The sequence below is a fragment of the Benincasa hispida genome, chromosome 4 (assembly GCF_009727055.1).
Source record: "Benincasa hispida cultivar B227 chromosome 4, ASM972705v1, whole genome shotgun sequence".
Classification (NCBI taxonomy): Eukaryota; Viridiplantae; Streptophyta; class Magnoliopsida; order Cucurbitales; family Cucurbitaceae; genus Benincasa; species Benincasa hispida.
Window position 1 is genome coordinate 14,075,385 of NC_052352.1, and position 25,046 is coordinate 14,100,430.

The 25,046-nt window shown below is 31.6% G+C and overlaps 4 protein-coding genes across 6 annotated transcripts; 2 read left to right on the plus strand and 2 right to left on the minus strand.

Annotated features, from left to right (window-relative positions):
- The first annotated feature begins 1,258 nt into the window (after positions 1–1,258).
- On the plus strand, positions 1,259–4,202 carry LOC120075085 (protein HHL1, chloroplastic). 2 transcript variants are annotated; one of them, XM_039028246.1, is made up of 6 exons: positions 1,260–1,596; positions 2,072–2,209; positions 2,696–2,782; positions 2,880–2,927; positions 3,555–3,697; positions 3,884–4,202. In XM_039028246.1, exons 1-6 carry the CDS (start codon positions 1,330–1,332, stop codon positions 3,894–3,896), a joined length of 696 nt encoding a protein of 231 aa, XP_038884174.1. In that variant the 5' UTR covers positions 1,260–1,329; the 3' UTR covers positions 3,897–4,202. The 2 variants fall into 2 exon arrangements, with proteins under 2 accessions (XP_038884175.1, XP_038884174.1); XM_039028247.1 differs by lacking the exon at positions 3,884–4,202 and having other exon boundaries at positions 1,259–1,596; positions 3,555–3,701.
- Positions 4,203–6,135: 1,933 nt separating this feature from the next.
- On the plus strand, positions 6,136–9,248 carry LOC120075659 (protein WVD2-like 7). Of its 2 annotated transcripts, XM_039029253.1 has the most exons (9): positions 6,136–6,499; positions 6,730–7,302; positions 7,405–7,576; positions 7,661–7,779; positions 7,873–7,931; positions 8,033–8,141; positions 8,230–8,301; positions 8,552–8,659; positions 8,764–9,248. In XM_039029253.1, exons 1-9 carry the CDS (start codon positions 6,431–6,433, stop codon positions 8,983–8,985), a joined length of 1,503 nt encoding a protein of 500 aa, XP_038885181.1. In that variant the 5' UTR covers positions 6,136–6,430; the 3' UTR covers positions 8,986–9,248. The 2 variants fall into 2 exon arrangements, with proteins under 2 accessions (XP_038885181.1, XP_038885180.1); XM_039029252.1 differs by having other exon boundaries at positions 6,137–6,499; positions 7,405–7,779.
- Positions 9,249–9,430: 182 nt separating this feature from the next.
- LOC120075658 (two-component response regulator ARR11) lies at positions 9,431–12,858 on the minus strand. The gene is made up of 5 exons (XM_039029251.1): positions 12,257–12,858; positions 11,361–11,513; positions 10,852–11,235; positions 10,687–10,763; positions 9,431–10,601 (listed from the first exon to the last, which is right to left on the minus strand). The coding sequence occupies exons 1-5, from the start codon at positions 12,381–12,383 to the stop codon at positions 9,588–9,590; spliced, it is 1,755 nt and encodes a 584-aa protein (XP_038885179.1). The 5' UTR covers positions 12,384–12,858; the 3' UTR covers positions 9,431–9,587.
- An 8,259-nt stretch (positions 12,859–21,117) lies between these two features.
- LOC120075784 (E3 ubiquitin-protein ligase AIRP2-like) lies at positions 21,118–23,538 on the minus strand. The gene is made up of 5 exons (XM_039029455.1): positions 22,940–23,538; positions 22,593–22,755; positions 22,416–22,482; positions 21,536–21,770; positions 21,118–21,451 (listed from the first exon to the last, which is right to left on the minus strand). The coding sequence occupies exons 1-5, from the start codon at positions 23,017–23,019 to the stop codon at positions 21,241–21,243; spliced, it is 756 nt and encodes a 251-aa protein (XP_038885383.1). The 5' UTR covers positions 23,020–23,538; the 3' UTR covers positions 21,118–21,240.
- Positions 23,539–25,046: the final 1,508 nt, after the last annotated feature.

Consider the following 25,046-nt stretch of genomic DNA (forward strand, 5'->3'; position numbering starts at 1 on the left):
TCTTTTTGACCGTGTCCCTTTGATCTTTTCCAATTGTGCATCCCATAATTTTAAAATTTGTACTTTTGTGTTCAAGATAATGTTAAACTTTTAATTTCATGTTCAGTAGCTTCTCAAATTTTCAACTACATGTCTAGTAGATCATTGAACAAGTTATTAAAAAATTAAAGTTAACGAATACTAGATCTTCACGTTTAGGTCCTTTTAGATATAAAATTTAGTATTATATCTAATAGATCAATTATTTTTTTAAGCATTTTGAGATATGTAAAGGGACTTATTAGACAATTTTATAGTTCAGAGACGTATTAAATATACATTTAAAAGTTAAAGAAACTATTTGTCACTTTTTAAAATCTAGAATTAATAAACTAAAATTTAGGGTCCATCTCGATTGATTAGAGGAAAAAGTATTTCAAAAAAATAATTTTTGTTTAAACTATTCTCCTAAAAATAGTTTTAAATGAATTTTGAATGTATTTCAAAAACTATTTTGAGTGATTGTCAAATATATCAACTTTTTTTAAGATGACTTATTTTTAAAATTAAACACATGAAAAACTAATCTAAACACACCCTTAACAACTAAATTTGTAATAGTTTTCTCAAGCCATAAAGCTATTCGTTTTATATTAAATGACTAAGAAAATTACCATTTTAGTCATCAATTTGAAGAATATGTATTTGTTATTTGACTCTTCAGAATGTAATTTTTTATTCTTTAAGAATAAGAATATATGCTTTCATCCTTAAAGTTTTTAAAATGTACTTTTAAAAATAGGTTTATAATATCTCTACAATAATTTTTTATTACTTTAAATTAGAAAAATTTTAAAAAAAATTATTCTCTCTCTAACTTCAAGATGCCTTATTATTATTTAAAATAATAAAACAATACTTAAATAATTTTTTAATCCTATTTTTAAAAATTCAAAGATTAAAAAGATATATTTTGAAAATTTTCAAAATGAGTTGATTTACAAGATTGGTATTTAATTTTGATCTATTAGAATCCAAAATTTTCAGTTTAATATCTAATAAACCCATAAATTTTAATAATTTTAGAAATTTCATTACTCAATTTAAAATTTAAAATTGAGACACAAAATATTAAGAAAATACATAATAATTAAATACATGAAAAGAAGAAGGGAAAAAAAATGGTTTACATGCCTGAGGATGTGCCAAGCGTATGGGCGGAGATTGCTGGCCCCACTGTGATACTGGTGGATAAGATTCAGCGAGAAAGAAAGAAGAACCATCCTCCTAATTCCATTACAATGTTCATATCCACTTCAACCTTAACTCTCACCAAATCCCTTTGCAAAAATGGAGGTCGCCATGTCTCTCAACGCTCTGGTTCGGATTCCCCTTTCGAATTCCAAGCTACAGGAAGATGGGCTTGTCCGGCACTCCCTCTTTTCGGCGAGGACGATGCAGAAGCCTGAGCAGAGGCACCGCCACACTCTCGTCGTCGAAGCCAAAGGCAAAAAAGGGATGCAAGCTCGTCAGTCTCAAAGGCCTGCGCCTCCACCGCTGCCCAAGATTGAAGACGACGGCAACCCTAAATTTGTTATCTTCATCCGTATGGCCAATGTTTGTTCTCTATCCTTTTGAATACACCCTTCGTTTTTACCTTTTCAGTTTGGTTTCTTTCTGTTGATTGATTCTTTTCCTCTGTGAAGATGTTTCTGGGAACATTGTAGAATGGTTAAATTTGGAGTTACTCAAAACTATGTTTAGTGTATACTATGACTCGAGCTTCTATGTGAAGTGAATTGGAAGCAGGGTTTCTTTGATTAGAAGTTAGAAACACTCCTAAAAATATAGAACATGTTATTGGGCATTTGAATAGCTAGCATATGTTGCATTATAAGTTTTTGTTTATAATATCTCTCATTAGTGATATTGTCATGTTGTATGCCGTCAAATGAAGTTTATTTACTCGAAATCCAAAAAGAATTTTCTGAGTAACAGGATTTCCATCAAGTCTGTAAAGCTCAATATATTGCAGAATTTATTGGAATTACTATACATTTATCATCATCCACCTTTTACGTTTATTATGCAGGTTTATTTGTGGTACCCGCTGAGTCTTATAAATGGTGGCACAACCGCCAAAATCATGGTTGCAGCTAAAGATAATTTTCTTGGAAAATATATCTACAAAGATACTTTGGCTAGGAACCTTGCTGCTGTTATTTACCGTGTAAGGTTCAATCATTATCTATTTTATTAATTCATCTGCAAAGAAGTTAATGTCTGACGGAGGAGAAGATTATCGAAGACATTTTTCTCCATTACCTTGCTCTTGCTCTTGATGCCTTGTCATACTCATAAACCTTCTACTATCACAAGTAAATACAATTATGTTTTTTTTTATCCAAAACTGTATATTCTTGATAAAAGGAAAGTTAAAGCTTGTATTTTGACAAGTGAGTGTTTTTTAGAGATGAAGGGAAGGAACAGTGCATCTTTTTGATATCAGGACATGTGGTTGAAAATCTGACATCTGGTGAATTTTTCAGTTTCGACTTAGTGTTGATTGTTAATTTAGGAAACAGTTGCCACTTTTTTACACTTTCTTGTCAGTTTGTTTTTGCATAATGATTCAATAATTTTCCAACCTTTGAACAATAATTAATTCTAAACTTTCTTTAAGATACTAACAGTCAATCAATCCACCAATTTATAGGATGAAAAGGAGATACAAAAGACAGCATTCAAACAGTTCCGCGTGTTGCGGACAGCAACAGAGTTCAGATATGGCTACAAGCTTGTTGTAATATTTCACAACCTTATCATTCATCATTTTAAGTTGTTCTGCCAGACTGATGAACAACAATTGTTTTGACGTATTTTCGAATATTCTCATGCAGGAAAATGGCAATTTGAGATCTGCACTTTCTACCACAGATGTAATCGAGGTAAGAAAGGATTTTCGGGTTCTGCACTTGTCTTCAATCCTGCTTTAGATTTATCAGTACTGGATTGAAAAAATCAGCCCTTGAACAATTGAACCTAGCTCCCTGGCAAATTGGGTTGTGGTCAGTAAGATTTTTTAGATCATCTAGTTTTGTTGCATTATTTGAAAGAGAGCAGAGGAAGGCTTGGATCATATTATTTGAAAGTGTGAGTTCACTCGGGCTGTTTGGAGTTATTTTATAGGAGTTCTGCTTGCAGTTTGCCACTCATAGGGACTACAGTCAAATGATCAAGGAGTTCCTTCTCCATCTATGTATGACATGCTAACGTTTGTGCTTTTTCGTTATGGGGGCTGTGGAGGGCTGTGAAGAGAGAAAAACACTAGGATTTGTAGAGGGCTGAAGTGAGATAGTATGAATGTTTGAACCATGGCCAGATTTTATGTTTCTTTTTAGGCGTTGATGTCTAATTATCCTTTTGGTCTCATTTTGCTTGATTGGGCTCCCTTTATTAAAGGATTATGGTCATGAATTTTTTTTAGATGTCCTTGTTTCTTTCATATTTTCTCAATGAACCCAAGACTAGATCATCTAGTTTCCTGACCTTGTTTACTTCTGAATCAATCTTAGCTTCCAACTCAAGATCAGCTGAAGACAGTTCTCGATAAAGTTAAAGACTTCTTTGGAGATGCAAAGGAATCATTTGGCAAACTCACTGCACTAGGCTCACCTGAAGGCGAGGAATCAGATGAGGAGTCTAATGAGAAGGCCAAGTGAGTATAGTTTTGTGTGCATACATACCTCTCTTCTCTTTTCTGCCATTGACATTAAGAGAGAATACGGTGGTTCCTTCCCTGTCCCATTACCAAATAGCCTGGTCATTGCTGTCATCAATATTTTTTTAATCTTTCGAAATAAGTTTCAGATGGGTAGATTGATTACTCAGTTCACATTTACAGGGTTAAAACTTGAGAGTGAAGTGGTCGTTTTACTGGAAAAGTACAGCAGCACGAAGAACATTTAAACTCGAGAGCTTTAAAAGGTACATAGAAGGGTGGACTAGCAAGGTTTTTTTGGTATCCAAAATGTGCGTAGGTGAAAAATTAGGGAGTTTTATACGGTATGTTTGATGAAGATGCGGCAGGGTAATGTACACAAGTTTCATGATGATTTTTTGTTCACAAATCTTGTTTTCCTTGTCTGTTTTCTTACACATTTGAATGGGAAGACACTCTTCATTCTTTCACATAATGCAATGGCTTTGATTTTATTTTCCAATGTAGGAGACTAGCTAAATCCTCAAACCTGCTTCTACATTTGTAATCACTGGCTGATGCTTTCGCTCGAGAGTGCTTTTGGTGTACTATTTTCTCAAGTTAAACAGTTTTCTTACGACAAATTTTGGATATTGACCAATAATTTACCAGCACTAGAAAGTTAAAAACCTTCCGGATTGATTTAGGATCGTTTTTAAAAGTATATATATATATATATATATATATTTTGGTCAAATGTATTTTTTAGATTTTACCTATTGATGTTGAAGTGATTTTCTTTTTTTTTTTTTTTTTTTAAAAGAAAAAACTTTACCCAACAGAAAAGTCGATGAGGTTTTCCTAAAATCACTTTTTATGCATAAAGAACCAGTTCAAATGTGGTCTTAAACCCTGATAAAGATGATGGAGAGCAAAGAATCTCACAAAGAGTATTTTTTTTTAGTATAACAGGATATAGATATGAATCTTCAATCTCGAAGGACAAATATACGTCAATTATTTATGTTCAATTTAGCTATAAAGAATAACCATTAGGTTTACATTCCATATGGAGAAAGAAAAGAAGAGGAGGATGAGAAAGTTTATTTTTGAAAAAATTATTTTAAATATTTTTCTATATCTGAAAGCATTTTTGTCTTTTTTTTTTTTTAATAAAAGGATGCAATTGTTTAAAGCAAAAGTAATATAATAGGCACTTGGCGAAATTGATTGGCCCTAGTTATTCTAATTTTTTTTCTTAAACAAAATTTCTCTGGCAACAAAAAAAAAAAAAAAATCAACTCCAAAAGAAATAAGCAATAAAAAAAATTCGAATATAAAAAAGTAATAAAGTACACCGAAAGCCCTTTGGTTTAGTTATATTTAAAATTTTGTTGTGGAGCGGACTACATCAAAAGACTGCAGCGAGTTAGCCGTTGCAATAGTTTCCATTATTGGTGACGTGGACACAGCCTTTGTCTTTCCTCCTCCTAATCAGCCCACTTGGCCACCCGCCAATCTTCGTTTAATTTTAAATTACTTACCTAATCAACCAATATTTTCATTTATTTTAAGTTCCAATTTATTTAAAAAAATTATATACGTACTATCTTTCATTTTTTTTTTTTTTTTTTCAAATAGTAATTCTGAACGTTTAAAATGAATTTACAGACACATGGATGTCAATGAAAATTTTATAGAAAACAATATTTTACATCATTTACACAAATTAAAACGTCTATTATTTATATTAGAAATATTTTGTTACTTGGGTCCTGTTTGATATTATTTCTGTTTTTGGTTTTGGTTATTTGAAAATTAAATCTTTTTTCTTCCCTTGCATTTTTCTTAAGTATAATGGTTGAATTTTTAGTCAAATTTTAAAAATGAAAACAAGTTTTCAAATTTTTTTGGCTTGATTTTTTAAACCATTAATAAAAAATAGATAATAAATGAAGAAATTTGGAGGTAAAAGTAGTGTCTATGTAAATTTAATTTTCAAAAACAAAAAACGAAAAATGAAATGATTATCAAATGAGGCTTATTTTTTATGTTTCATTGATTTTTTTCGATATAATGAAAATATTAATTCTATGGATACATGGAAATATCAATGAAAATATGTCAAAATGAACTAAAACTTTGTATAGGGACTAAAGTAGTATTTAAATCTAAAAATCAGGAATGAAAAGAATTTTTAAATATTATAACGTATAGAATAGGCAAAATGTAGTATTTATTCCATATCCGACCAAAATAAACGAATTAATAAAAAAAATAATAAACGAATTAAAATTTGTTGAGATCTTTTTTGGTTGTATGATTAATAGCATATCTCCTTACTACCGTTAAGCAACAGAAAAGCAGTCCACAATTAATTAATAAAAAATCCTCCTTTGAAAATTTGAAAATAAAACTAGACGTTGGCAAAGCTTCTGATTTCACCAATCATCCTGTTGGGCCCAGTTTCTCTCTTCAAGCTCCTCAAGACAAACAAGACCCACTAGATTAGAGCCGCATAAACACACAAATTTTGCAATTTCATTCCGAGAAAATCTTGGTGGGCTGCAAAGAAACAAGAATATCCCTCTTCTTCCTGCTCCAAAATCTTCAATTTCTTTAAACACCCAGAAAGCCAGTGATTCAGTTTTGAAGCCAAGAATTTACTAGAAATTGTGCTTTTAAAGAGTTTAAAGAGTTGGGGTTTTGTTCTTTCTTGGGAAAATTGTTCTTCTTGTGGAGTGTAGCAATATGGGTGAATCGGCTTGCCTTCTCAGATCCTTCTCTCATCCTTCTGATGCTTCACGGGAGGCAAAAGAGGTCGGTTCAATGAAATGGTCTTCTTATTGGGTTTCTCTAATTGTTACTATTTCAATGCATTTCTTTTTGTATTTGCTTCATTGTTCTTTTGTAAGCTAAGAATTAATGGGTAATGGATTGTTGTAAATCTTGATATGAAACGATGTCTCCCTTTAATTTGATTGTTTGTTGCGACTTTCTTTATCATATAATGCCTTTACTTTGTTTATGGGAATGTGGGTTTTCAACAGGGAGATCCAATTCGAGCTCTTGGAGAATCCATTTCCTTTGGAAGGTTTATGTCAGAGTCTCTTGCTTGGGAGAAATGGTCTGCATTCTCTCATAACCGTTACCAGGAAGAACTTGAAAAATTCTCTAAACCGGGTTCTGTTGCTCAGAAGAAAGCATATTTTGAAGCTCACTACAAGAGGAAAGCTGCACAAAAAGCAGCAGCTGAGCTTGAGGAAGCAAACACTACAGCGACAACAAATCAAGTCGAAACCGAGGAAAAAGAATTTTGCTCCAGCTCTTGTGTGGAGCCAGAGCCGTTGAGATCAAGCAGCCAAGTGATCGAAACTAATGAACAACAGAATTTTGTTCAGAATGCTGAGTTTGTATCTCCCACAGATGCTGATGCACGTGATTCTATGAATGAGGAGCGTATGGTGGAAATATTAATAACAGACAAGGTGGAAGAAGAAGTTCTTGATCAAAACAATTCCATGGAGACTGCTCCTAATATTGAAAATGGCAGCCAGAATGAGAAGGATGAAGATCACAGCAAAACCGTGGTTGCTGAAGAAGCGAAAACTCCGGCCGTGAATGTGAGTGTGATCATATGTTTCTCTTTAATCATTGCAAATATAGAAGCATTAGCTGTTTTTTTCTCATTAACCTCAATATGCGCTATCTTGTTAATTCTGCAGCCACCTGCTGAAAAGGAGATTATGTCTTCAGGAGGAAGCTTGAAAAGATTAAGGAATTACTCCTCCAAATTACTAACTCGAAGTTGGTCATCAAAGCCTCAATCTTCTCCAACCAAACAAGCAACAACCTCCAGTCAACGGTACATACACAAGGGTAATGCGACTCCAAAGAGTAAGAAACCTGTAGGGAATATTGTTGAGCATTTGAGCATGAAATCCGTCCACATGTCAATGAATTTTAATTCTGGCCTGAAAGAAATAGGTAGAACAAGTCCAAAACTTCCACAAATTGGAAGAAAGAGGACGCATATGAGTTCTCTTGCAGCATCCAAAGAGACTTCAACACCTTCTCATAAGTTTGTCAGTAGGGTAGCGGTAGGTACTTCTAACTGTAATGTCCTCACTAATTATCTCAGTATCAAGATTTGTTTAAATGTGTTTAAGATGATTCATTTATCATAATTGCAGGCATCTGTTAATGGATTGTTAAAGCAACCTTTGATCAAACCTCCATTAGAAAATATAAGGTATATTAGCTTCTGAATATCCTTGTGTATGTTGAATATTTGAGGAGCTCAAATGAACTAAAGTCTTTCAAGTTTCTAATTGAAGTGTTATTGTATTGCAGATGCTTGAAATCCTTAAATGCAACTGGAACTGGAAGCAAAGAACGGCCTCCTCTTATATGTTCTCCTTTCAGCTTCAGGAGTGAAGAAAGAGTGGCAAAACGGAGAGAGGCAAATATTATGCTCAGTTTGTTTGTTTTCGTATTACATGAGTTAAAATATTTCCGATTGTCAATGCTCTTCTCGTTTGTTGTTTCAGTTCTTTCAAAAGCTTGAAGAAAAAGCTAATTCCAAAGAGATGGAGCAAAAGCAACTGCAGGCTAGATGTCAGGTTGATATATTATATCAACTTTAGCTCTTATCTTGTTGATATGTGAGGATTTGATACTCTGCACTTCAAGAAAGCAGTGCTTAAACTCTCCCAACACAAAAGAAATGATCTGCACGAATTCGAAATGGCAGAACTTACCCCAAATTATTTCCAAGGGCCAATTTGTACTTTCTACTGCTTTATGGTAGCAGGAATGAGACCTGGTCTAACTTATTATGTAAAACCACTGAAGTCGTCTTCTATTGTACAGGAAAGAAAGAAGAATGACATTAGCAAATTAAGTCAAAGCAGGAATTTTGAAGCCAAGGCAAATCAAGATAACCAGGGATCAAAATCAACTACCGATCACATTAAAAAGGTATTTTATGTACATCTTGCAAGTGTATCTGCAAGAATAACTAGGTGGCTGGGTGATATATTGAGTTCTAAATATGTTATTAACATTTTTTGAACATTCATTAGATCCCTGTCACGAGACCTCGATCGCCCAAACTAGGGAGGAAATCAGCAAGCAGCAGCGCAGTACAGAATATAAGCTCTCTGCCTCCAAAGAGGCCATCAGTCACTTCCAATGATTCCAAGAGTGTAGTAAGAAAGAGGTACGAAAGCACCACTCAATCAGTCACTTCTTTTGGGAAGAAAACGAATGGCTGTGAAAATTTTTCTCCAAATATCCAGACTTGATCAATCTCCCTCAATAGCTGGGATGCACTTACATAGTTTACACATCATGAAACTAAAGAAAGTTGTTAGAAAGTAAGTTGTCTATATTTGTCATGAGGAGATGCTGTTCAAATGACCAAAAAGTTGGCTTTTGTGTAGGCCACTTTCTGTTTGTTTGTGGGGTACTTATGTAGTATGCAGAAATTTTGTAGTCGAATGAAAAATATTACCTAGCTTGCTAGGTTTTGTACAAGTTTAAATTATATGTTCTGTTATTGTAAAAATGTTGTGGTAAAACATCGCGGGCTCAAAACTGACAGATCTAATCATACTATTTAGGTCATTAATCTCCACATCATCTCAAACTGACCATGTACGGTACCAATATTCGTAACACGTGTAGGAACTTTAGTAAATTTAATGCTTATTTGGTTGATAAATATGTTAAGTTTTTTTATTAATATAGTTGAAGAAGTTTTTCATTACTACTTCTATATACACATTTCAAAATCCAAATCCCAATAGGTTGGGAAGGTAATATTCAATCCGTTAATTTAAGGAACTTACTTATTAGCAAGACATCATTTTTCCTTGCATACAGAGGGAGTATGTAAATAGCATAATCATGCAATAAATAGGCCTTCATCTATCACCGGATACTCAGTTGGGTCATAGGAATAATCATAGCCAAACCTCATTGCATCGTAAAGGTGAGTAGGAACTTCAGTGAAGATGCCTGGATCACCATAATCTGGAAACTCTATAATCTGATGTTCAAGGTTCTTTGGATAGCAGCCATCTTGAAGCAAATAGCCCTGCAAGTCTTCATCAATGGTTGCAAAAGTTAACCCACTTCCTAAATCATTTGAAATGCAGCTAAGATTGAAATTCTGGTTTTTGCCCATTGGAGTAGTAGTAGTTGAATTGGGATCAAAATGGTCATTCATCTCATTGAAACTCTTAGCCTTGCCAGAAAGTGAATCAGTTGGAGTTTTTGGTAGATTTAAATGGACCATCTGTTGGCTACAGTCCTCAGAATATGGAGGCTTACTTTCAATGGAGCTTGCTTTATCTTTCTCTGTTGCTGACCATCCAGAACTAATGGATGAAATCGATTGTAGTTGGTCCATTTGAACTTGATGTGGTGGAACCGTTGGAGGGAATTGACTGAAATCTCCTTCTAAATGCACAATTGGCTTGTTTTCTTGTTTGAACTTGATTTCTGGAGCTTCAACCCAAGGATAACAGCTTCGGTTGCTTGGATCAAATGCTGCAAACTTCCCTTCAGGTTCAACAGAGTGAATAGAATTGCTGAATTTCATCTGCGTACATCGTGTCTTTATCGGTTCAGGAACACTCCTAGTAGCAGCTCTTTTTGGCTCTGATGTTTGCTCTTGAACAATCCTTTTCCTATCAACTTCGCAGCCTATGGAATCTACATTATGTAGCAGGAAGTTATCACCTGAGAAACTGAAGTTGCTATTTGTGATATCATTTTGTGGCATGGCTAATGAGCTACGAAGGCTGAAGTTTCCATCTCCATCCTTTGAACACGAATCAGTTTGTTTCATCCCAACAACAAAGCAAGCTTTTGGATCATTTTCTTTCTGTAGTCGACTCAAATAGAGGCGATATTTCTGCATACACAGAAAGAGTTGTCAATCAAAATCCTAAAGAAACGTAGCTAGATCAGTACCAAGAATGAAGGTAGATGTGCCAAACCTGCAAGTGGCTAGCTACATTTTCCCTAGTTAGCCATGGAACATTCATCAGATCAAGTATCTTTTTAGGGCCAACTTCTGCCAAATTAGACATTAAAAATCATTTCTCTGTGAAAGAATAATTAGAAAGGTTTCAAGAGGGAAGGTTGATGTAGTGTATACTTACTGTCAAAACCTATTTGGTTTACTGCTTTTACAAATTTCTGGTGCAGATCAACTGACCAAACAACCCTTGCTTTCTTTGTGGAAGAAGTGTCACAAAAGTCTTTGTCCTCATGCTTATCAATATCTTTTCGTTTCCTCACTGAAAATAGTTCCTCTCCCCTGAGGAACTGGCTATCATCATACCTATCTGCCATATTTCTTAGGATGTGGATGCCTTCAATAACATCATGGCCTTCAATATCTCTTCCCTCCTGTATTTTTTTTCGCAATACGTGCTGCCATATATTCCTAAGTTCTTTCATTCGTATTGGCTTCAGAAGATAATCACAAGCACCGTGTTGGACCCCTTTCATTACTCTACTCGTTTCTCCATCAACCGACATCACTGCACAGAGGGAGAGGAACTTGCATGTAAGTTAGGATTCAGAAATTAGAAGTGAGGACTCTGCTAAAAGAAGAACATCCTATGCGTGTAAAACAATCTTGAAGGTAGGGAGGCAGGGCACTGACTGATAACTGGCAGGTCCATTTCCAATCCCACATGCTCAAGGAGTTTAAAGCCATCCATATCAGGCATGTTGACGTCGCTGATTACGATATCGTATCCATCTTTTCTCTCCCTAAGCAGGCTCAGAGCCTCCCTTGCCAAACAACATGTAGTCACTGCAACACAGGACGAAAAGTGTTTCAGCCTGATTTTGAAAAAGTTTATGGGATTCAACTACATAAGCTAAATTCTGAAATGGGATGAACTAAACTTGTCTTAAACAGTGAAAACCACACATTTTCAGTTTCATTAACAAGTTTTAGCTGGAATAGATCTCATAAAAGGGACTAACTTAACGATACTTTTAGAATTGAATTCCTTCTTCAGAAGCCCAAAGTGCTTCAGCTATGATTGGAAACTAGAGTAAATGAAGAGAGAGAACATGTTAAAAAGAAAGAAATTTTGGGTTGCCTTGATAAACAGTGTTTAAGATCCTAATTTTAATTACAGAGCAGGAGCAAAATATACAGCCAGTGAATGTGCAGCATAAAGCCACTGAGAAAGTGGGCATGTTAGGTATTTTCCAAATTTAGCAAACTTTCCATTCAACCTTCTTCTTCTTCCTTCCTCCATAGTTACTATAAGAAATCAAGCGGTTTTTTTGAAACATGGAAGGAAGAGGATGAAGAAACCATAGAACCATATGAGATATGTTGCAGATGAACTTCTGATTAATCTGCCAAAGCAACTGTAAACACGAATGAAAAGCTTTGATTTTTTCAGATGGGCTGTATCAATTTCAGTTCTATATTGAAAAAGCCAAGACAATTTGCAGCCAGTAGTAGTAGTAATAGTACTTAGAGCTTGAAATCAAGCAACAAATTAACACAGAGAGAGACTTCTTTTTTTGTAAATTAACCTTCGTAAGAGCACTTCTTGAGCATCTTTTCCAGGATTTTCAGCCATGTTGGATCATCATCAACAACAAGAACACGAAGACCGATAGGAAACGCATCATTTCGAGGAGAAGAGAAGCCATTTTCCATGAGGATGGTGCTCTGGTGGAGATTAGGAAGGAGAAAATGAACAGTGAGTTTGCAACAGTTTTTGAGGAAAGAGCCTTAAAAACTTCAAAATTCTCTTGGTTTTAAAAATGGCCCAAGTTTAAAGAGATAGAAAGAGGAACCAATTAATACAAGAGCCTAACTGTTCCCTTCAAAAGATTCATAGAATGTTATATATTTACAAAATAAACAACAAAAACAGAGAAATAAAATAAGGGAAAGGTAACTCCCTTAGCAAAATGAAAGAGGTGAAAGAATATCAGATGGGGAAAAAGGCATCTTTACAAGGGACCTGCTTAGTTGAAGCACAACTTCCATATATATTATTTTTTTTCCATACAAAAGCATTGAAATGACCATATAATAATTAATCAAAGACAGTGCAGAAAAAGGAATAAAAGTATATAAAAATGAAATTATATTAGCAAGCATAGGGAGGGAGCAGTTATAATGTACAGTAGAGGCAACAATCCAACAAATGAAGGTGGGGAAGCCTTTTTATCTGCTCAACTTAAATTCCCTTTTGCACATTTGCATTCCAAGTGGGAAATCCAATTTTTTTTCCCCTTCAAGTCACCTGCTGGGATTTTTCCATGTTTGAAATGAACCATAAATTTTTGCGTTGTTCTGTACTGTCATTGAATAGTCATTGAATAATTTTTTAATCCAATATTTTTATTGAATATGGGAGAAAGAGAACAAACAAATTTCTCCCTCATCATCAGCTATCGAAGGCAAAGGTATAGCCTTAGGCCACCAGCTCCAGCCACTTTTTGTACTTTTTAGTCTTTACCATATATGGAAAACGTCCCTCCATAGCTCCATTGGGATACCCATGGCAGCTTAAAGCCTGGTGAAAATGCCTTTTACAGATGGGCTAAAGGTAATAACAATGGCAGATGAATAGCCTCCGAATCAAGTTCTTGGCTCATCTTTTTGGAGATGAATCAAAAGCAAGAACAGATGATGAAGAAAGAAACAAAGCAAGAACAGAAGTTCTCTTTTTTCGAGCCTATTTGGAATGGCTTTTTAACTACTAGCTAGTTGTCTCATCCTTCGCCTATTTGGAATAACATTCTCAGCTAACGCTAGTTGTATCTTTTTTTTCGTGTCTGTTTGGAATGACTTTCGAAGTTCTTACTTGTATGTAAATGACTTTTCAAGTGTTGGCTAGTTGTCTCTTTCTTCAAGCCTATTTGGAATGATTTCCCAAATACTAGCCAAATTAGTCTCTTTTTTTGTCATTTTGGAATGGCTTTGTAAGTGCTTACTCGTATGGAAATGACTCTCCAAGTGATGTTTGTCTCTTTCTTCGAGCCTACTTGGAATGATTTTTTAAGTACTAGTCTAGTTAGTCTCTTTTTTCGTGTCTACTTGGAATGACTTTCTAAGTACTTACTCGTACGGAAATGACTTTCTAAGTGCTTACTCGTACGGAAACGACTTTCAAAGTGCTAGTGTCCCTTTCTTTGAGCTAGTCGAAATGACTCTCGAAGTACTTTACTTTCTAAGCTTTAGTTGTCTATTTTCTTCGAGCCTCTTTGAAATGACTTTCTAAGTGCTAGTTCTCTCTTTCTTCAAACCAGTTTGGAATGACATTTTAAGTGCTTACCAGTTCCCAAATAGACCCGTCTTTTTCAACTTTCAATTTTTTTTCCCCTTTTTTAATGAAAAGAACAGAAATGGAGAAAACAGTAGTAGGTTCAATAAGATTGACAGATGAAAAAGTAGATGTAGGCACGTGGACTCCATTTGAAAGAGGGAAAGACAAAAAGTTAGGCTTTAAAGCTTAAAACGAGAAGTGGTGAGGCCAAAAGAAGCAAATTTGGAGTGCTCAAGCAGAAGATCACCTGAAGTTTGAAGAAGACTTTTAACAGTTGCATACTAAGAGATAAGTCAAACAGTAAGAATAATCCAACTTGTTTTGTTGACTATTTTAGTGATACCCAATTGAAAGTTCACATGTAGTCAAACTCTTCTACATTGCTTCTTATCACATACTGTCTTTTAATAAACTCATTAAATATTAAAAGTGGAAGCATTTTAAGACAACCCCATTGCTTGCCTTGTCTCTTTGTATGGATGCCCAATAATTCATCTTTATATTATTAATTCTCATCTTTATGTACTTGAGAAACTTAATTAAAGTTCCCCTCATTCTCTCACTTCCATGTATTATATATTATATCACTCTTAAACTCTTAATTAACTATCATTATAACACGTAATTAAATGGAGTTTTAGCAGCAAAAATTATCAACAATATCTTTGTCTCACAGTTGATATTAATATCAATATCATCAAAGCTTTCATGTTTTTATTAGTAACTTAATTAAAGAAGCTCTCAAACACTAAATAAAGTATGTTTGTGTGCTGTCTTGAAGCCATTGGTTTGTGGTTTATTCAGTGTCAGAAGAAAAGAGTTTTATGAAGTAAAAAAATAAGTTGATTAATTAAACCAAGTTGTTTAGTGGAAATTAAGAAGTTTAATATGAGATTAGATTGGTGTGGACATTATCATTGTGTTGGATGATTAATATGAGAATTAAAGTGACAATCATCAAAAAGTCATGTGGTTTAAAGTACTGATCCCCCACTAAAAACCAAATTAAAACTAATTAACTAAAAATGAAAACTCGTTTTTAAGGAGCCTCTAATTATCTGACATTCAAACTAATCCTTCGCATAAGTATTAATTCAGTATTAGCATCTTTAATTTCTTTTAATGATAGTCTTTCTTTTTTTAAAAAAATATTAATTCAATGCGTAAAAGGTGCAAAAGCTCCTTCTTTTTTAAAAAGAGATAAATAATTACAGAAATTAACCTCTCATAAAGCTAGAAAAATTAAATTATTTGGCAAAAAGGAACCAAATAATCCTACTAATGGTTGGAAGTGAACCAAACCAAGCTCTATGTTTTTAAAACAGAGAGTTTTTCAATAAGCCAACCAAAAAGGTACAAAACTAGATTGATCATCATTAATTAACGTTGGTTTGATAACTACTTTTTTAATTCAACTTATAAATATTACTCGTATTTATAAATTTTTTTTTGTTTTCTTGCCTACTTTCACCATCAAATTTAGTATAGGTCCAAGGGGTTCGGGTCCTTCTCAATCTTATGCTCTTTATATATATATAAATTGATGTAGTACCAATATTAGTAGTTAGCCTTGTGGTAAATATGGCTTCCAACTCTCTCTACTCAATTCAAGCTCCATTCTTTACCTTTATAATTTTTGGATTGTCTCAACTTTTATGGCAAGTTTTGAGTACTAAAAAGTATTTTATAAAGAATTTGGCTCATATGTTACCTTAGGAAAGATAAAAGACCATTTGCAAAGAAGAGTAACAAAAAAGAAGTAAATTTTGCATAAAAACTTTATTAAAAAAAGTAAGTCTAGTTTGTTAATCATTTAATTTTTTTAAATAAAAAACTGAAGTCTAGTTTAATAATCATTTTAATTTTTTAATTTTAATTTTGGAAAATTGAGCTTATTGATATTACTATCATCCATAAGTATATTTATTTTTAACCAATATTTTAAAACACAAAGTCTTTTAAAACTAAAAGAAGTAGTGTACAAAAATTTGTGTTCATTCAAGAAAGGTAAAACCATAATAGACATACTGGCCAGAAACAAGCATAAATCTCAAACAAAAGTCTAAAAATAAAGGCTCTATTTTTTTAACCATTTCATTTTTTGTTTTTGAAAATTAAACGTTTATCCTCTCAAATTCTTACAATAATTTGGAATTCTTACCAAACTTCCAAAAACAAAAATTAATTTATTAAATTTAACTTTATTTTTTAAAACATAAGTAAAAAGTAGAAAACAAAATAAGAAGCTAAGAAGTATAAAGAATGTTTATAGATTTAATTTTTAAAAAATTAAAAATAAAAATTAAATAGTTACTAAACAAGAATGAAATGATTACGAACAAAAGTTTCATTATATATATATAAAAAAAAAAATTAAAAAATTTTCCCTTGGGGTGTATAAGTACATACCTGACCCTCATCAATGGGAACAAACACACACATAGGAATATTTGTGTTTAAATGTTGCAATCCCACTAATTATTTTTTTTTAAAAAAAACTGTTAATTTCCACAAACAAAGAGTTAAAAGTTTTACCTTTTTCTGATAGTGGAGTGTACTGAGAGAGAGGGTTTTAGTGAGAGGAAAAAAAAAAAAAAAACTCTCTTTTAATGGCTCTAAAAAGGAAATGCCCACTAACAAATTCTTTATGTCAAATATTAAAATATAAATATACTTATAGAAAAACAAAAAAAAAAAAAAAAAAAAAGGGAGGAAGGGGGAATTGTGAGGATGAACTTAATCCAACTTCCTCCAAGTGGAGTCACCTTTATATTAGTTTATCTAAAGTTGGAATATGGGTTTTTGCCTAATGCTCTTCTATCATATGCCTTAACTGTTTTTCTTTACCTCTTTATTTTTATTCTCTTCCATTTTTTTTATTTTTTTATTTTTTTTATCAAATTTATTTTCCTAATCTTTTTACTACCATTTTTCAATTTGATCAATTTTTTCAAGATATGGTAAACTTATCAAAAGTGGATTTGCTAGAGATCTCAACATAATCCATTTTAATTCAAACTAGAGAACACCTTCAACTTATATAAACAAACACTTTCACTTATAATCAAATATATTCTATTTTGTTTCTAATAATGTAATAGATCAATGAGAATAAAAAAATTGGGCCTCGTTTGATTACTTGTGTTCTCCATCCAAATCTATAATGAAATAACATAATCTGTTTGATGAATAAAGATTACTCGATCCGGTTGTGCCTAAGAATTAAGTTTTATCATTATCGTTATCGTTACAACTACCATTATTGTTACTGTTATAGTTGAAAATTTATCGATTTTAACATCTTTACTGTTACCGTTACCATTACCATTACCATTATTGCTCGACCCTTAGAGGTAGAGGAAACAGTAACAGTAAATTTTACAAAATTCATAATTTTAAGTAAATGCAATCAAAATCAATCCAATTACGTTTGCGATCTAAACTCATTACACTTGATTCATTAATGAAATTTTATGATGATTTGGTAAGCTTAGTGTTACTCTAAAAGAATATCATCATATTATCTAGAAAAATATGGAATAAGGCAAATCAACTCAATAAGACTCTTAATACACTTTTTCTCAAATTTAATGGGATGATTCCTAAAAAAACTAAAATACATGGAAGATTAAAATATTTGTCAAAAGAGATCACAAATACAAAAGAAAAAAAAAATCAATTTAGATTTATCTAGTTCAACCATTTATTACCACTTTTTTAAATTTGATTCATTTGAAGATATGCTACAGTAACAAAAGAGGATATGTTGGAGGATGAAACATATTAATCCCATGAAAATTCAAATTAAAGGAGAAAATTTTAAATGTATATATAATTATAATGTCTTTTATATTTATACATAAAAATTACTTGTCACAAATAAATGATATAAAACGCCTACCATGTATCTTCTCTAAATCTAAAAGTTTTATCTGAAAGTTTTTTTTTTATAAAAAAAAAACCAAACAAAAATTAAAACTATTCGTAAAAAACATCAGAAGTAAAATAATAATAATAAAATCATTTTCTTCCATTTTTGTATTCTGTATTAATTTTCTTCAAAATAATAATAATAATTAAAAAAAAAGGGATTAAAGTAGTAATTCAAAAAGTTTTCAATGTGCTTATTGAACATTGAAGGAATATAGGTTGGGGTATGCGAAATATATGATTCCATGAAAATTTAGAATATAGTGAAGATCTTAATATATAATCAAAAGGTTATATATCTCTATTGCTAATTCAATTTATTTGGATTTTATATATTTTTAATCCAGAGTTAGTTGGTCCATGTTTTGTTTGACTCCTCTCTCTCTCTATATATATATTTTAAAAAAACTAACAGTTCTATTGAAATAAATTCTGTTAAATTTTTTTTAGGTAAAATCAAAAGAGTGAAAAATATCATATATTGTAGATACACAAAAGATAGGAGAAAAAGATTTGAACCTTCCACTAAAAAAAAATGTATGTATTTAACTTTAGGGTTATATTCATTTTCTTCATAAATTACATAAATATGTTTAATACTAACAAGACCTAGGTGCCGAAATGAGTTTAAACTCAACAATAATTGACATGATTTTTCTCCCCAAAAAAAATCTATATAATGAAATTGAATATAACTATCAAAGTGAAGAACAGTTGTAACACGTACTCTTTCTCTTGAGGTTGGAGGTACAAATCCACATATGTCGATTATTAAACTTAAAAAAAAAAATGGAACACATTTCAACAAATAAGAAGCTGAGTACATTTGATTTTAAAGAATGTGTCGTGGTAAAGGGAAATTGTTAGAAATAACTTTTTAAACTTTTCACATTATAAAAACTAATACTCTGATCAATTGTTTTAAAAAAATTAAGGAAGATTACATAACATTTGAAAAAATTAGCAAATCTCTAAGTGTAATTCTGACGAAATATATTGAGGAGGTCCAAAACAATAGATAAGTTGAAAAAAATTAATTTTTTAACAAAATTTTGATAGTCGATCTTGGACAAGATAGATCGAAAAAAACTATTCTTATAAATTTAAAAAAATTAGGTTAATTTTATAATATGAAAACTCAAACATATTATTTCTCACCATACTCCTAAAACTATTTTTCCAATAAGGAAAAACAAATCGAGGATAAAAGCATAATTCTATCGTGTAATGAACTCTCGGGACACATTATTACAGTGAAGGCCCAACGGCCCAATTTCCAGTTAATGATCTGTATTTTAGAATCTTTGGCCCATAAGAAATGGGCTTGAATTTCACTAGTTCATTGACTCTTGGCCCATATCAGTGAGATTTTAATTTTAATTCTTTTAAATGCTATATTTAGTTAGGCTGATTATGAAACCATAAATGGTCAACCCTTTAAAAAGAAGTCAACATCCCATATTCAACCAAAGGATCAAGTTGGTCAACTAAGCCTTAATTATTTAGTTGTTCAACAACATGTTCATCAAATTATCGAAAGTTTCAAACTTCTAGAAAACAAACCAGCGTAAACTAGTATTTTATTTGCAAATTTGAACCTATTTTCTTAAAAATAATTCATCAGTGAAATGATAGAATCAAACTTCTAATTTCGAAATTGATAATAAAATTATTATGTCAATTGAGTTACGCTAATTTTTCAAAAATAATTTGTTATTTTGTTTAAAGAAGAAGTTGAACTCGAGGTCAAAAGTTCAACATCAATACTTCAATGTTCATAATTTCAAACTTTTAGAAAACAGGCAAGCATAAATTAGTATTTTATTTACAAATTTGAACCTATTTTCCTAAAAACAATATGTCGTCTTTTATCATGTGTGAGGTATGAGATTCGAACTTCTAATTTCGTATAAGCGCAATGTCAATTGAATTTTGCTCTTTTAGCAAAAATAATGGATTATTTTTTTAAAAGAAAGTGAATGGCTACTATGAAATTAAATCAGTTAAAACTCTAACCTAAAAATTGTACGGATGTGGATTTTAAATTCTTCATTAAAACATTTAGAATTTTAATGGGTAGAATTATTAGGTGAAAATTAAAGAAACCGTGGACCATTTTCTCCAACCCAATAAAGCTAGAGTAACGTTACATTGCTGCCGTTTTTATTCCACTCTATTACTATTCGACTTTGTACTTTAAAAAAAAAAAATTGATTTACTATTTTAAACAATAAATATACCCCCACCTTAAACTGAAAATGTAAATTAATAAAATAAAATTCACAGATTGTTTTTTTTTTTTTCTAGAAAAGATAATTCGAATTTTTAAGAATTGAATTATATAGCTAAACGTAAAAAGAGGTATGAAAAACGTTATTAAAAACAGCTTTTTTTTTTTTTTTCTAGAGCACATTGTATAAGTATATCTTTTAATCACTAGGTTTTGAAGGCGTTGTTGTATAATTTGGTTTTTTATTTTTGAAAAAGAAGTTTATGAACACTATTTATGTTGATTTCTTTATATACTTTTTAGATGTTTTTAAAAACCAAATTAAAATTTGAAGGCTAAAATCTTGTGTGGCAATGATTTTATTTTTTATTTTTATTTTTTTAAAAATTAAGTTTATGAACAGTTTATAAATTTCTTGTTCTGTTTTCTAGGTTTCTTGTTAAAGATATAAACTACTGCAAGAAAATGAATATAATTTTCAACAATAAAAAATAAAATAATCATCAAACTTGACCTAAAAAAATAGTTTTTGAAATTTTATCAAGAATTCAAATGTTTAATTAAGAACTATAACACCAAAAAAAACTGTTAAAAAAAAATACCATTTTTAAAAACCAAATAGCTATCAAACCAAACACTCCATTAATCAAGATCTAACATATTTTTACCATTTTAATTACAATTATATAAAAAAATGGATAAAACTATTTAAACCATTTTTTTTAAAAAAAAAACGTTAAGAAAAGTTTGAAGCTTGCTCCAAAAGCAATTTTTTTCTCATAGTCTGTCATTACATTTGTTTTCACAACAATAATATGCAATTTCTTTTTTCTTTTCTTATCTTTTTTTTTTTTTGAGTAGGAAAATATGTAAAGTGTTTAATATTCTATATATATAAAAAAATGAAACCTTAAAAACATCTAAATGGAAGGCTCTTAGACAAGATTGTGAAGTTGGGATGTGAAAAGGATGAACCGTTTCATTTTCATAAAACGAGTAAGTTTTTCTCACCGAACACTGTTTACATTTAACGGTCGGCTTTCAAGTCATCTGTACAGAAATTGGCTTACTTTGATTCAAATCAAGTATTCATAATAAACTAAGAAAAGGGCGTCTGGATATTCCTTTGGTAGGCTGCTTATATATAGATAGAACCGTGATAGATCTTCCTTTGAAACCTTTTCAGCATCAACCACATCTTCATTGCAAGTTAGCACCCATAAGTCTTCTGATTTGATCCTCTTCAAGCTTCCCCGGCAAAACGGGCACGATTCCGATCTCGTGTTCCTACAAATCATTCACAAGCAAAGACATTGAAGCAATCAAATTCATAAAGGGGAAAGAGATGATCTAAGAAGGTTTGCTAGTTACCAATTGTGGTAACATTTGATGCACATTGAATGGCAGCAGTTTGGCAACACCATTTTTGTTGAAGGTTCTAAGCAAATCCCACACTCATCTTCTCTTTCTAAATCACCCTTGGAGAGTTTTCCATCTCCTTGGACTCTTTTCTCGCTAGAATTACCGGACTTGACACGCTTCTCTTTAGCATTGTCGAACTCCTCTGCGTTTGCTTGGAGCCGTTGAAGGGATGGTAATATGACAGCTGAAGTAGGAAGTTTGTTGCAAACCAAACAAGCTCATAAGCTCATAAACTCAAATCATGCAATATAAATACATCAACACAAAAGAAGGAAAAAGCTTAAACGGGATTATGATAAATTTAATTATATCTATATTTTTAACACTCCCCTCACTTATGGACTAAGGAATTTGTAAAATGCTCAATATATAAAAATCAATATTAACTAGGAAGTAAATGACATTTGAGAAGTTCGACCATAAGACCTCCAACTCTGGCACCATATTAAATCACCAATCAACCTAGGAGCTTAAGCAAATGAATAACAGAAAATTTAATTATATTTGTACCTCAACAAATACCACAACAGACCAAGGCTAATGATTTCAAACAACAGGCATCAGGATGGGTTGGAATTCAAAAAAAGGCTTATCTGTTTTCAGAAAAAAGTTTCAGTGAAAACCTCTTCAAATAACCATATCATAAATTCAACTACCTATTGTTGTTAGTTGTGTTTATAGCATAACTCATGTTCCTCCTATAATCATGGATATATGATGTAAAGAGTTTTAACTGCAGCTAAAACCATAACAGTTTTTGCATATGGTATTAGAGAACTAATTTGATAAACCAGACTACAAAACAGACTCTTGGTAGGCAAAAATGTACCATAAAAATCCTTGACAGTTGCCTTTCTTCCATGTGCTGATATGCTAGGTCTTCCATCAGTGTAAACCTAAACAAAGCAAATGACAGAACAAAAACTCAGACATATAAACAGATAAACAAAGTCACATATCCAAGAAATCATCCAACATTGAACAAGTCAAGAAAAGAGAGACCAGCCTTGTAAACAAGTATGTGGAAGAAATTTAGGTTTCTGGGAAGTATACAAGTGCATGAACAATCCAGCCATTGCATCAAAAACAGAAAGAAAGGAGCCAATTGATTGTAAACCAACTTCATTTGGAGATAAGAACCATGTTTAGCTCTTGGAATTGCAGCAGCCCTGCAAACCCAGAACCCAAAATTGGGAAAATCAGACAAATAAACAGATTACATAAACATCCCCACTCACAACTCATCAAAATCAACCATATTCATAAACTTAAATGCATCACAAAAACCGGTAAACAGATCAAATTCTCTATGAACAGAGAAGAAAAATAGTGAAGGGGAAAAAGAATACTTACAAAGCATTGGCGTGTTGTACATCTTCTTCCAGGACCTTCAGAGAATCCTTGCAAGAAGACCTCGCTAGCCGATAATACATAATCCACCAAATTTTCTGCCTCTTTCTTCAATCGGAAACCCCAAAAATAATACCCACAAAATTCTTTTCTTCTAGAACGTGCTTACGAAAGAAAACCCAGAAGAGAAATTGGGTTTCATCGAATCACCCACGAAGTTGTTCTCACCGAAAGGACGACAGAAAGCAACCTACAAAGAATGGGTTCTTCAACTTTCATCAGAAGAAGAAGAAGAAGAAGAAGAAGAAGAAGAGGCTGTTCTGGGGCTTCCTTTAATCAAAGCGCATTTGGTGGTAGCGACTTTTGTGATTGGGGAAAAAGTAATGTACCACTATAAAGAAAGGCCGTTTTACGCTACCGGCGATTACCGATAAGGAAGGGGCAACGCCGTCTGAGAGTGGGAAGATGATTCCTTCTTCTTTTCCGAATTTATCTGTAAAAATTTTCAAAAATTTTTGTTGCTTAATCTTTCCACTACTTCGAGTTCAACTTCAGCGGTTGGTTTCTTTTCTCTTTTTTCAAAAGATAATGAAAAGCCATCATTTTCTGTAATTATGTTTTCTTCTTAAATTAAATAATGTGAATCACGAATCTGCCCTTGATTTTAAAATATATATATACGGTTTAAATATTACTGGAATCCATATACTTTTGATTTTTTTTTTTGTCCCTCTACTTTTAAAATGATCATTTTTGTTTATATACTTTTAATTTTTGTTCATTTTATCTATATACTTTAAAAATGTTCATTTTAGTCCTTATATTTTCAATTTTGGTTCATTGTGGTCCTTGAACTAAAAAAGATAGTCTATTTTTACCCCTTTAAAAGTAATAATGAAAGGACCAAAATGACAACTTTTTAAAAATATAAGGATCAAAATGAACCAAAGTTAAAAGTACAATGACTAAAGTGAATATTTTTAAAATATAGACATTGAAATAAACATTTTGTAAATATAAAAACTAAAATGAATCAAAATTAAGAATATAGAGACCAAAATAATATTTAAATCTATATTTTTATAGTAATTGTTTAAACTATAGCCATTAGATTATACATTGAGATTATGGGGAGGAGTGGAAAGATAAATATGTATTAGTTGTCTGTTTTTGTCTTCAATAAATAGTTTTGAAATAATTCAAACAATGTGGATGCCATAAATTCATGATTGAGATTTTTTTTGGTAGAGGGATTTTAGATCTATAAAATAAGAAAAAAAAGTCGAATTAAATGATTCATTGAGTAAAATATTGTAATAAAAATAAACATCTTTATTGTAAAATTAATATTTGTATTTGATTCATGCGGTAGGATTTCACAATTACGTTTGGTTAAATCATAAATTTAGTTCCAAAATTTATTATTTGTATTTCTTTAGTTCATACACTCTCAAAATTACAAATTTAGTATTTAATTTTTTTAAAAACTCAAACACTTACCGGATATAAAATTTAAAATTTATGATTCTATTAAACATATAATTTAACCATTTAACTAAATATACAACCCACTCCAAACATAGACATTTCATGTATTCTTAATTTTCAAAATGTTCAAATTATATTAATAATAATCTTATCCTTGCATACCAAATATGACATCTTTATATTATTATTACTATTATTATTTCTCTTTTATTTCAATAATAGTGAGGTTGGAAATCGAAGATTGAATCATTAACCTTTAAAAAGATAAGTGATTATACATTAGATTACATTCGGATTGACATCATATCTGTTGGATTATATGTCATAAAACTTGCAGTTTGTAAACTTTAAACATATTCCATTCACAAAAAAAGATGTTATTGAATATGTAAATTACATTTATAGATTCCTAAATCTAATAGACTAACGAACCCATGACTATAACATGAATACTTAAATTTTATGTGAAGACATAAAAGAGAATCAAGTTTAAGTATATAGTCAAAACGGTCTATAAGTATATGGATAGGGTTGGATACCTTATCTTGAGGATACTATAGATGCGGCCCGCTTTGTATATTGATTCAAACGATGTGATCTCAAAGTCGTTCATGTGGAGACA

Bases quoted from the DNA above. Each gene is read 5' to 3' on its own strand.
- LOC120075085 (XM_039028246.1), top strand. From the start codon at position 1,330: ATGGAGGTCGCCATGTCTCTCAACGCTCTGGTTCGGATTCCCCTTTCG. The intron at 2,783-2,879 runs GTAATATTTCAC...ATTCTCATGCAG, and splicing joins GATATGGCTACAAGCTTGTT to GAAAATGGCAATTTGAGATC. The intron at 2,928-3,554 runs GTAAGAAAGGAT...AATCAATCTTAG, and splicing joins CTACCACAGATGTAATCGAG to CTTCCAACTCAAGATCAGCT.
- LOC120075658 (XM_039029251.1), bottom strand. From the start codon at position 12,383: ATGGAAAATGGCTTCTCTTCTCCTCGAAATGATGCGTTTCCTATCGGT. The intron at 11,236-11,360 runs GTCAGTGCCCTG...CCCTCTGTGCAG, and splicing joins AATGGACCTGCCAGTTATCA to TGATGTCGGTTGATGGAGAA. The intron at 10,764-10,851 runs GTAAGTATACAC...CTAATTTGGCAG, and splicing joins AAACCAAATAGGTTTTGACA to AAGTTGGCCCTAAAAAGATA.
- LOC120075659 (XM_039029252.1), top strand. From the start codon at position 6,431: ATGGGTGAATCGGCTTGCCTTCTCAGATCCTTCTCTCATCCTTCTGAT. The intron at 8,142-8,229 runs GCAAATATTATG...TTGTTGTTTCAG, and splicing joins GAGTGGCAAAACGGAGAGAG to TTCTTTCAAAAGCTTGAAGA. The intron at 8,660-8,763 runs GTATTTTATGTA...AACATTCATTAG, and splicing joins CTACCGATCACATTAAAAAG to ATCCCTGTCACGAGACCTCG.
- LOC120075784 (XM_039029455.1), bottom strand. From the start codon at position 23,019: ATGTATTATCGGCTAGCGAGGTCTTCTTGCAAGGATTCTCTGAAGGTC. The intron at 22,483-22,592 runs GCTGGTCTCTCT...TGCTTTGTTTAG, and splicing joins TCCACATACTTGTTTACAAG to GTTTACACTGATGGAAGACC. The intron at 21,452-21,535 runs GTAACTAGCAAA...AATGATTTGTAG, and splicing joins ATCAAATGTTACCACAATTG to GAACACGAGATCGGAATCGT.